The 10,475-nt window shown below is 55.3% G+C and overlaps 1 protein-coding gene across 3 annotated transcripts; it reads right to left on the reverse strand.

The window, feature by feature from the left end:
* Positions 1 to 1,947: 1,947 nt before the first annotated feature.
* On the reverse strand, positions 1,948 to 10,227 carry SFXN3 (sideroflexin 3). Of its 3 annotated transcripts, XM_059900153.1 has the most exons (14): positions 10,020 to 10,225; positions 9,821 to 9,933; positions 9,049 to 9,224; positions 8,390 to 8,572; positions 7,728 to 7,891; positions 6,896 to 7,070; positions 6,470 to 6,564; positions 6,061 to 6,136; positions 5,592 to 5,677; positions 5,250 to 5,377; positions 5,021 to 5,070; positions 4,108 to 4,157; positions 3,593 to 3,640; positions 1,948 to 3,319 (listed from the first exon to the last, which is right to left on the reverse strand). In XM_059900153.1, exons 5-14 carry the CDS (start codon positions 7,886 to 7,888, stop codon positions 3,223 to 3,225), a joined length of 966 nt encoding a protein of 321 aa, XP_059756136.1. In that variant the 5' UTR covers positions 7,889 to 7,891; positions 8,390 to 8,572; positions 9,049 to 9,224; positions 9,821 to 9,933; positions 10,020 to 10,225; the 3' UTR covers positions 1,948 to 3,222. The 3 variants fall into 3 exon arrangements, with proteins under 3 accessions (XP_059756136.1, XP_059756135.1, XP_059756137.1); XM_059900152.1 differs by lacking the exon at positions 8,390 to 8,572 and having other exon boundaries at positions 10,020 to 10,223; XM_059900154.1 differs by lacking the exons at positions 5,250 to 5,377; positions 8,390 to 8,572 and having other exon boundaries at positions 10,020 to 10,227.
* Positions 10,228 to 10,475: the final 248 nt, after the last annotated feature.

The raw sequence follows: 10,475 nt of genomic DNA on the forward strand, positions 1-10,475 counted from the left end.
AGAGAACCTGTGAAGTTAGCTTAAACCAACCGTTTTTTCTTTGAGAAGCTGGTATGGAACTAGGAATGAAAGATGGCAGGAAAGCCTTCCTTCTCACTGGCCCACTGGTGCCCTGGCCAGCCTTCTCTCTGACGTGGTTTAGTATTATCTGCAGAGCACAGATAATTGTTATTAAATGTTCTTAATGATTTTGTTTTACAGAAATTCCAGCACCTCACTCCCGAAGTGGGTTTCTTTTACCTAGGTTTTCCAGTAAAAGTGCATAGGCCTCTTTTCAAGGGGATTGCCAAAGGCCAAAGCTGTAACTTCAGAAACAGCCTTCAAGATTTGACCCAGGGCTCCAGGTGGGCTTGGTGGGAGGCACTGTTCCCCGGCAGAACAGGATGGAATTGAAACTGGTTCTCTAAATGTCTTCCCATAGTTAATCAAGAATGGGAATCTTTGCTTTTACTCCTTCAGCTATAAAACCCTCAAGCTTGGAAACTCCTCGGTGGCTTTGGTAAAAGGTCTGTACACTTGTGGGCCTGTCAGTTTTGCTGGCCTGTAAACAAACTGGGCCCAGGGAGATGTCCTGGAATGTCAAAGGGAGTAGGAGAATGACCTAAAGTTCGGCTGGCAGGTGAGGAAGAAGCATAGCACAGGCTTCATAGTCACTCAACTTGGCTTGAATCCTGTCTCCACCACCACATAGTTGTGTAGCTGTGGGCAACATTCTTAATGTCTTTAATAAGCCTGTGTCCTTGCTATGAATGGACATAACATGTCCGGCCTCACAGGGGTGGTTGTGGAGATCGAAGGAGACAATGAACTTAAAGCACTTGGCTTCAGTAAGCCTGCCTGGCACAACAGGGAAGGACTCAATGAGCAGTAGCTGGTGTCACCCCCACTGCCCAGCAAGTAAACTACTTCCTAAGAGGATCGAGTGAGCGCAGGCCAGGGTAACAGGTCACTTGAGGCTGTTGTGGGACCATTCAGCCCTAAAGATTTCTCCTGACCACCTAGTGTGAGAGCTTTAGGCTGAAAAAAAGGGAGATGAAGGGTATTTCCTGCAGGGAATAGGGAATGGATTTTGTTATAGATTCATTCACGTTTATTCTTTTGAATCTTCCTAAGCCGAGGCTTGGTAAGAGAGGCAACTATTGGGGGAATTCCCTGGTGGTCCAGTGGTTAGGACTCTGCACTTTCACTGCTGAGGGCAGAGGGCGCGGGTTCAATCCCTGGTCAGGGAACTAAGGTCCCGCAAGCCGCACGGCCAAAAAAAAAAAAAAAGACAACTATACACTGTTTAATAGTAGCTCTCACCAGTTGTACATAGGCATGAACAGGACTTTGGGCCTTATTTTTCCTAGAAAAAAAAGGGTGGGGGGGCTCATAAGCCGGGAGGGAGTAGAGGGCCCTGGGATGGGGGAAAGGGGTGTTAACTAGCAAATGGTACCGACCAGGCTTGTTCCAGTGTTGCATCAATGAGTGTAGGGGTGCAGAGGTGTGCTGGTGCCCTAACAACTTCTCTGATGGAGCCAGGCAGTCCTTAGCCCTCTAGCCTTCCTCTCCCAGAGGCCACCACCCCACGCCAAATGCCTGAAGGGAACCAAGAAGCCCAGACCCTGAGTTGGTTTGTAGGTGTGTGATCAGCAAACCCGCATCTCCGCCCCCGCCCCCGGCCAGAAAAGAAGGAAATGAAGCCAGCACTCCATCTGCTGAGGGAATAGAAGGTGGAGGCATCTACCCACATCCCTCCTTCTTTAGTACTCTGGGTGCTGATGGAGGACTGATTTTTCTAATCTCAGAGCTCCCTCTGCTGGGGGCTGAGGCTCCCTACAGAAGGGGAGGGAAGAGACTAAGACCTGAACTTTGTAGGGAGAAAAGGGAAGGCCGCAGGCAGGAAGCTCTTCCTGGGCACTCAGGACATGGAATTGAGTGAAGATCAAGAAGTAGACAGGTTTTCGGTTTATTGAGTAACAATGGCACCATAGCTTTTATTACTGGTGGCGGTTGGTTGGGGGAGCAGGAAAGTGCTCTTAGAGGATCGCACTGGGGCCTTCACCCCACTTCAGCCAGAGGTCACAGGAGCTGGAGTCATGGTCCAGCTCTGCACTCCGTGAATTCACCAGCACATATTCCATCCCCAAGTCCACCTCCCCTTTGGACCAGCCGTTGACTCCTGGGCCCTTCCTCCTCTTGGAGGTGGGGGGGGCGGGGGAGCAGGGCCAGGCCTCAAGAAAGAGAAGGAACTAAGATCAGGATCCTGCTGAACGTCCAACAAGATCAGTGGAACACAAAATTCCCTGTCTTGAGATCATACGCTCAGGGCCTAGTTGCCCTTGAGGTGTCCTAGTTACAGCCACTCAGACACCTGTGGAGTTTAAGCACCGTTCCCAAGCTGTGTCCCTCCGTAAGAGGGTGCAGTGGGGGCTCTTAAACAGGAATGCTTGCTCTGCCTTCGTGGCTTTTTGGTTAGGGGAGGGGGTTGGGATTGTAACTTTGGACTTAAGGTTATGATGTCAGCGGCCCAAGAACTCCTAGGATTGTGCCTAAAGATGCCCGTACTACAGTGTGGGGGAGATGGGGAGATGGCAAGAGCAGTACAGGACACTGACACTCCTTTGTTCTAGCAGAGAAGAGGAGAGGAAATGACCCGTTCCAGGATGTGGGGAATGCGATAAGCCCCCTGCCTCCCTTATCCCGACATGTCGTCCTCTGCCATCCCAGTTCCTGAGTCAGCTTCGGGAGCCAGGAAGCAGAAATCTGAAGGATTCAGCCCAGTTTAGCCTGCTAGTGTCCCTCAGTCTCTGTCCTGAGATCCTGGGTCTCCTCCTGTGTCCAGAAGGGGCAAGGTTCCATCAGAAATGACTTGGCTGGTGGAACTGTTTAGGCGAGAAAGTCCTGTAGCCTGGCCGGCTGGCAGGTGACAGGAAGCCAAGAAGGGAAGCCAGACATGAGGATATCCCAGGACAGCCTGTACACACACGTATCACATATGTACATATGTAGACACACTAGCGCAGAAGAAAGGGATCATGTGACCCTGCTCTTTGAAATCAGAGGAGAGAAAAAGGCTATGGGGGCACCTCTCCCAGCCTAATGGATTGCTGGTCTCAACGGCTGCTCCCACACCAGGCCCCCGCCCAGTACCAGGCAGATGGAAAAGTGGCAGGGACGGCAAGGCTCCACTAAAGCAGCAGCCCAAGGAGGTGAGAGAGGAGGCCAGAGGCTGACGCCCCCTCAAAGCCCCTTGTTGTAGTAAACCACTTCGATACTGGGGTTTTGCTCATGGATCTGAGCTCTCAGCTCCGGCTCCAGCCTCCTCACGTGTATGGAGCTGCAACAGAACAGCGCAGGCAGGCTGAATGTCCCCTGAGCCCACCGCCCTCAGCTGGGTGCCCCCCGATCACCACCCCTCTTCCTCCCAGGCTGCTGAAGCTTCTCCTTCGACTTCCAGAGGCCCAGATCACGGTCATTCCCCCACCCCCAGAATAAGTTGAATGCCTGCTAGGCCTCCTCCTGGAACACACTGAAGGAAACTAAATCAGCTGCTCCCAGAGATGTGGAGACCTGTCTGAAGCCCCCAGCCAAGCCTGGGGGCAACACTTACCTTCTCTGGGGGAACAGGGCACAGCACAGGGGGGTGGCAAATACCAGGCTGAGGGAGAAGAGTGTTGGAAAGGTTTGTGAAGCTCTGATCTAAGAGTGTTCCCTCCCGGCACCCCACCCCATCTCTGGAGACAGCCCCTAGGGGTGGAGATTGATTAAAGCCAACGATGACCTTAGGTTCTGGCTGAGGAAAGAGCCTCCAGAGCAGTGACCCAGAGCTCCACAGCCAGTGACAGAATCAGGAATTAAATGTGCATGAAACTCTGGGCTGGTACCAAAAGGTATATTTCCATGGTTTCCATGGTAGATGTAGAACCCGTTCGACTAGATTCTTGACCTTCAAGAACAGAGATCACTCCTAACACACACAGTATGCCCTACAGGTGTCCATGACCCCTACCAGCTGAATGTATGAATGAATGATGTATTTAAACATCTTAAAAGCAATAAGACCCACCCACATCCACCACAGAAAGGACACTCCCACACATTCTAGCTAACCCCCTGCACACTTACCAGAAGCCCACCAGTCCCACCTGCAGGGGCGCCCCCAGCCAGGGGCGGCGCTGTGGGGAGAGAGAGAGAATGTAATGGTGTGTGTCCCCTGCCCCCCTCACCCCTACACATTCACCCACCACGGCTCTATCCCATCAGCACTGCCTTTGAGCCTCTGACATGTGGCCCTTTTCTTCCCCCCAGTCCCATAACAGGGACTGACCACCCTCCACTCCAGCCAGGCCCATTTGCTGACACCCTCCCTAGCGTCCCACCACCCATCTTCACCTCTCAGAATCGCTTCCCACACTTCCTTCAGGAGCTGCTTTCTTCAGGAAGCTTCCTCTAACCCTCCACTCCCTCCTTCCCATCCCACTGAGTGAATCTGTCCCTTTCCAAACACATCTCCTGCTCTGCACACCCTTCTTGATTTGCTCCAGCCTTAGAGGCCACCAATCTATTGCTCCGTGTGCATGGTTGGCACTCAATAAATATTTGCGAATAAATGATTCAATAAATGAGCCAGAGCTTGTATCACTGTGCCTTGCTTCTCCATCCTGTTCGTGTGCGGGCGAGCCTGTGTGTGTGTCTCAATGTTTTTTGTAGCTGACAGCACGAGCATGATATCAAGCGTGGCTGTGATAGTCCATCCCTATGTGTGTCAGAGGTCTCTGGAGTGACACCAGCTTCCTTCAGGACAGAAACCCTTTCTTTCCTTCCCTTCCCTTCTCCTCCTGCACCCTCAGTGTTGCTTCATTCCAGCTCAATTTATTCTTGCTGAATGAATTAATGAAGGTGGAAGGGGTAGCACAGGGGTGGGGCAAACAGGTAGCAAGTCTTAGACTCAAGTCAGGTTGGAGAGGAAGTTGGGGACCAGTCACTTCTGCCCCCAGTCACCACTACTTCTAGGACGGGAGAGGTGAGAGTGACCTACCTTTAGGAAGTCTTTCTTCTCCAGGGTGTCCATGATCACGGGGGGAATGGCTGAGGGGAGAGCAGGGCAAGGAGGGAGGGAGTTAGTAGAGTGAAAGTCAGGACCCTAAGGAAGGGGCGATCCCCCTTTGCAGCTCCTCCCACTCCCCCCAGAGTCCTCAAACCCCCCGGATAATGGCACCCCCTTCTCTTAGAGCCGCCCATGCCCCACTGAGCCACTCCTGCCTCACCCATGGCAGGAATCGCCATGCAGATTCTTGATACCACCACCTGGAAGATTCCTTGCTTGGCTGTGGCCACGGAGTGGCCAAGCCTCTGACCCTGTTCATCGGTCACCGGGATGCCCACCTGCAGCTCTCTGAGAAGGGAAGGGGGTGGGGGTCAGATCACAAATCTGACCTGCCATGCTCTCACAGGCAGCTAGTCCCCTCAGACAGCCTAAATTCAAAGGCTGGTTCTCCCACCCCAGGATCCCAGCACCAGACTGAGACTAGGCCCAGCAGCTCGTGTGGCTGGCTGGTGTGCCGACATGCACCCTGGGCGTGCACACGCCAGGAGCTGGGGCCACTCACCTCTGCCTCATCAGGGGGATGTTGATGCAGTTGGCAGCTGCCACAGCTGCAAAGGGCACAAATCTGCCAACCAGCGGGGGCAGATGCTGGGGGAGGAAAGATGTCATTTAGTGCAGGGGTCCCCAACCCCAGGGCCGTAGACCGGTACCTGTTAGGAACTGGGCCGCACAGCAGAAGGTGAGTGGCAGGCGGGCAAGCGAGCGAAGCTTTATCTGCCGCTCCCCATTGCTCGCATTACCACCTGACCCATCCCCTCACCCCCGTCCGTGGAAAAACTATCTCTCACGAAACCGGTCCCAGGTGCCAAAAAGGTTGGGGACCGCTGATTTAGTGACCCTAAGGGCCATGGGGTGGTAAGGAACTCTGAGGAGAGATATGGGGAGCCTGTAGGTTGGGGTGGAGGAGTGGTAGGGAAGAAGGAGGCAGATAAAGCGTGAACTGGGGGGGCAGTGGAATGGGGGGGATTTACCTTGGTGAGGGATTTGAGTCCCAGGGCCGTGGCCACAGCCCCGGTGGTAGCACTCACGTAAGCCGTTCCCAGCTGCCTGTGGGCAGAAGAGCCAGGACACAAGGTGGGAGGTAAACAGTCCAGCATGTGGCTCTTTGCTTCAGGGACATGAGGTGTGGGAGGGTGGCCTCATTGCAGAGAAACGTCTCCCCTGCTCCAGTGCAGACTTGTCTGGAAGCCCCAATCCCTACCCTTGAAGAGGACTGGGTCCCCCAAAGCATATACAAGACCTCAGGCCCTCAGTCAGGCCAGGAAAGTGAGTAGGGGGCAGGCTGAGAGGAGGGCGCTGAGCCACTGGCTGCATAGGCCCAGGGGAACAAGAGAGAGCAATGGAGGGCCGGGAGAAGAGTCCCAGGGAACAAGCTCTCACCCCACAGTGATGGGAGCGTCGCCACTGCGGTTGGAGTAGTTAACGATGGCATTGAAGGACTGATTCACCCACTGCCAGAACACCACGGTTGGGGTCTTCCTGAGGGAACAAAGACACTTACTTCCACAGTGTCCCACATCCTTGGACACTGATAATAAAACCCCAAACCCTCAGGAGGGCCAATGTTGATGCCCCTAGAACGTGCTCTGGTGACCCCTGCATGACCCTCCTTACACAAACACACCCATTGTCTCTGGGGTGGGAGGACCCCGGGGGCTGAGTTCTGAGGAATGGAAGGGATTCTAACACAAGCTCTCACCCACCTACTATTTTCTGCCCAAACTGACCCAGAGAGGAAGTGCCTAGTCATCAAGTTACACCGTAGCTTGGACAGAGCACCCAGGGAGGAGACACACAGGATAGGACCTGCCTGTAGAAGGTGAGCATGCAGCCGGTGATGGTCATGTTCATGGGCACCTGGGCTGACATGCGGCCAATCAGGACCACCTTCTCCCCTGTGTCCGGATGGAAGGCAGAGTCGTACACATACTTGGCCCTCCAGAGCTGGTCCTCGGTGAGCCCTGGCGTCACCACACCAGCCCTGCAGAGGTTGGCAAGGAGGAAACAGGCAATTCTAGGGGGCAGATCTGCCCTCCCAAGCCCTGCCCACCCAGCTCAGGGGAAGTCTGGGCAGAGGACCAGGCACTTTGGCTCCCAATCTCAAAACAAAGGAACTACTTGTCTCTGGGGAAGAATCAACTCTTGCCAGAAGGAGGGCTCCTATTTCTATTTCCCTTCTAACCACACAAGGAGGGGTGCCCTTCTGTTTCTGCCCAAATGCTAGGTCAATGCTGGGTAATGGTGGTTTCCAATGGGTCAAAAATGGCTGGGGTGTTGCATGAGTTTTTCCTCCTGGAGACAAGGAGGCTGCCCTCCTACTTCCTTGGGACTCAGCTGAGCCCCTCTGCCCTTGCAGAGGGTGGCCCAGCAGTGGGACAGGTCCTTGTAGAGGGTTTGTGAAACACAGAGCAGCCCCCTACCCACAAATATCGACACCACCTCCTCAACCCAAACACCCTGAAATCCTTTAAGTTAAAGTTCTGTGCCCTAGTTGTCTGTGATTCCAACAGAGAGGGCAAGGGAGTGAGAGGGTGGAGGAGTGGAAGAGGGTCACGCTCAAGTTAGGGGAGACAGGTGCAAAAGGTACTGTATTAACAGCAGGGAATGAGCCCTTGGGTTAAATGGGGTTGGGGGTCACCTGTAGTTCTGCACGATGTTCCGGGAAGCTTCTAGCTGTGCCCCAGACAACAGCAGATTTCGGGGGTCGGTCACAGTGAAGAAGTGCCGGGCTCTGCCCAGGAAAGTGCTCTGGTCCCAGCGAGGTTCCTGGATATTGATATCTAAGGGCAACTCACCCATTTTCTGCAGGGCAGGCACCAAAGTCAGAGGACTCCAAGGAGGGGTCCAAGGACTCCACATGGGGGAGACGTTGGTGGTGCTGCCCTGGTCCCTGCCAATCCTTCTAGAGCTTAAGATGACTCTAGATAGGTAAGCAAGGATGTGGGGAGGAGCTGTTTCCTAGGCAATGTTCCAGCCCCCCTGGGCCACTAGAGAACATGGCCAGGAAAACAGATGTCCTTGCACTCTGGCCTGGTACAGATTTTCATGAGCGAGGATTTACATGTGTGTGGTTGACGCATGAGCAGCAATTAATCCCATGCAGCTACTCTTGTGCTCTGTATGCACAAAAATGCAGATTATATGCATTACACATCCACGTTCATGTCAGCTTTAGGCCCCAGTTGCCTTGAGACCTACATACAAACCCCCAAGGCTGTTTGGGAAGATAGCATAAGCCATCTCACACCCCAGGCCCTGACTGGAGGAGAGCAAGGGTTCATTGGCAACTCCAGGGCTTACCTATTCCAGATCTCAAACAGGGGACTCTGATGCCAGCCAGGCAGGTGTGCTCGTGGGCATGCACAGTCCCCTCTCCAGACCCATCTTCCTCAGCTCACACTGAATGGCCCAAGGCTCTCCTTGTTCCCTAGCTGGGCAGGGCTGGCACGAACACACATCCACCTCTCCCTGAGCTACCTGCCTCTAAAGGAGCAGGATTCAGTGAGTGACCCCTCCACTCAGCACAGAGAGGAAAGCCTGAAGCATTCATCTAGCCACGTTGGGCAAAATCCTACAGAATGACTAATCCTCTCCAACCACACTTCCTCCTTCACAGGCAGACACACCCTCCCCTCTCACACACTCACATTCACATACCCACACACAAAGACACCAGCATACACGCCCTACACAGACCTGCAAACAGGGTGGACACACCCTGCATACAAAGACCGTTACTTACACACACACACAGCTCATATCCATCAGTTGCAGACACTTGAATGTGTGACCATACAGAGTCTCACTCCGACATTCCCTCCCCAGCCAACCTCCCCTCGTGCCCTAGAGCCGAAGATGCTGAATCTCGCAGGACAGAGGCAACTTTCCTCTCTGATTCCCAGCCCTCAAGCCCCTACTCCCCTGACCCCCGAACCCCGCCCGGCACAATGAGCACTCACGCTTTCCTAGGCTCCTGGGCTCCCGTCCTCTGCAGCTCTCAGTCCCGCCTTCCTCTCCGCGCGTCGCCCCCGCCCTCACACTCATCACGGGTAACGTCACGCGTGACGCTCGCCAGCCTGAGGGGCGGGGGACTCCCTTGGCGCATCCGCCCGGCGAGGCCAGGGATTGGCAGAGCCTGGGGGCGATGGGTGTCATTTAAGGGCGACGCCCCCAGCCCGGGCCACTGAGACCCGGCCCTACGCTGTCTCCCAGAGCCAATCCGGGCTCAGGGATCAGTTCTGGCCACGTCCCCAGCCCGAGAGAGGAGGGGAGGAGCTGCCCCATTTGCTTGCAGTCCCTTGGCTGGCCTCGGGAGGCACCCGGCCTCTGCAACAGGGGGTCTAGGTGCCCGGGGCGAAGGCGGGCGTCGTGGAGGGGCATCCTCTGACGGTACGCCCGGAGGGACTCGGGTTACCATCGCCTTGTTTACTTGATGGCTGCCTTGGCAGTGGCCTCTGCCTACTTGGACCCCTAGTCTCCTACCCCGGTTCCCTCAAGGTCCTCTCGCAGCACCTTGGCATTCTCACCCCTTCACAGTCCGGTTCTGCTCGTGCCTGTGCCTCTTCGGTGTCCCCAGCCCTTTCCTCCTCCCCAGTCCCCTCTATACTCCCCTGTATAGCCTCTAGCTCCACTGGGTCCCCAGTTTCCTTATGCCCCAATCCCTACCCCTGCATCACAGACCCTGGCCGCAGTCCCTGCCCCGGATGTGAAGGGGCAGAAAGCTCACGGTACCTCTGTCTGCATCAAGAAAGTGGATCAGAAAGATTCTTCCTCCTTCTAGTGTCCTGGAACCAGCTTCCCTGCCTTGCGTCCTTTCCAGAACTGGGTGGCCAGAGAGACACTTTCTGACATAGAAGGAGGATGCATATGAAGGCAGCGCTCAAACACACACACACACACACACACACACACACACACACTCCCAACTCACCCAGTCACCATACAGAGCATGCGTGCTGCACACCCAGGTGCCAGCCCGCGCTCCTGCCCACCGCAGGCTCACGCCCCGCTCTGCCCAGGTGGCATTCCCTCGCTGAGGCCTCAGGGGTGACCGCGGAGGGGTGGCAATTTCATGAGCCCTGGTAGCTGGTTTGGCCCGGAGAAGACGTGGTTCTGGGCTCCCCTGCGCTGAACCGGTAGCGGGAGCCGGGCGAGCTGAGACCCAAGGCCTAAATTCGCGGTGTGGGGTGGGGCACCAGAACTCGAAGTGGAGCGGGTAGAACCCAAAGGCCCAGATTACAAACGGCCGTCCGGGGCACCCAAGGGAGATGGCTGGAGGGAGTGATTGGCGGCCCTCCCAGCCAATGGGAGCCAGGGACTGCGCTGGGCAGCCCTATTCCTGCAGCCTCGGCGGGGCTTGGGCGGGGATCCCCCTGCTGCTGCTGCT

The sequence above is a fragment of the Balaenoptera ricei genome, chromosome 16 (genome assembly GCF_028023285.1).
Source record: "Balaenoptera ricei isolate mBalRic1 chromosome 16, mBalRic1.hap2, whole genome shotgun sequence".
Classification (NCBI taxonomy): domain Eukaryota; kingdom Metazoa; phylum Chordata; class Mammalia; order Artiodactyla; family Balaenopteridae; genus Balaenoptera; species Balaenoptera ricei.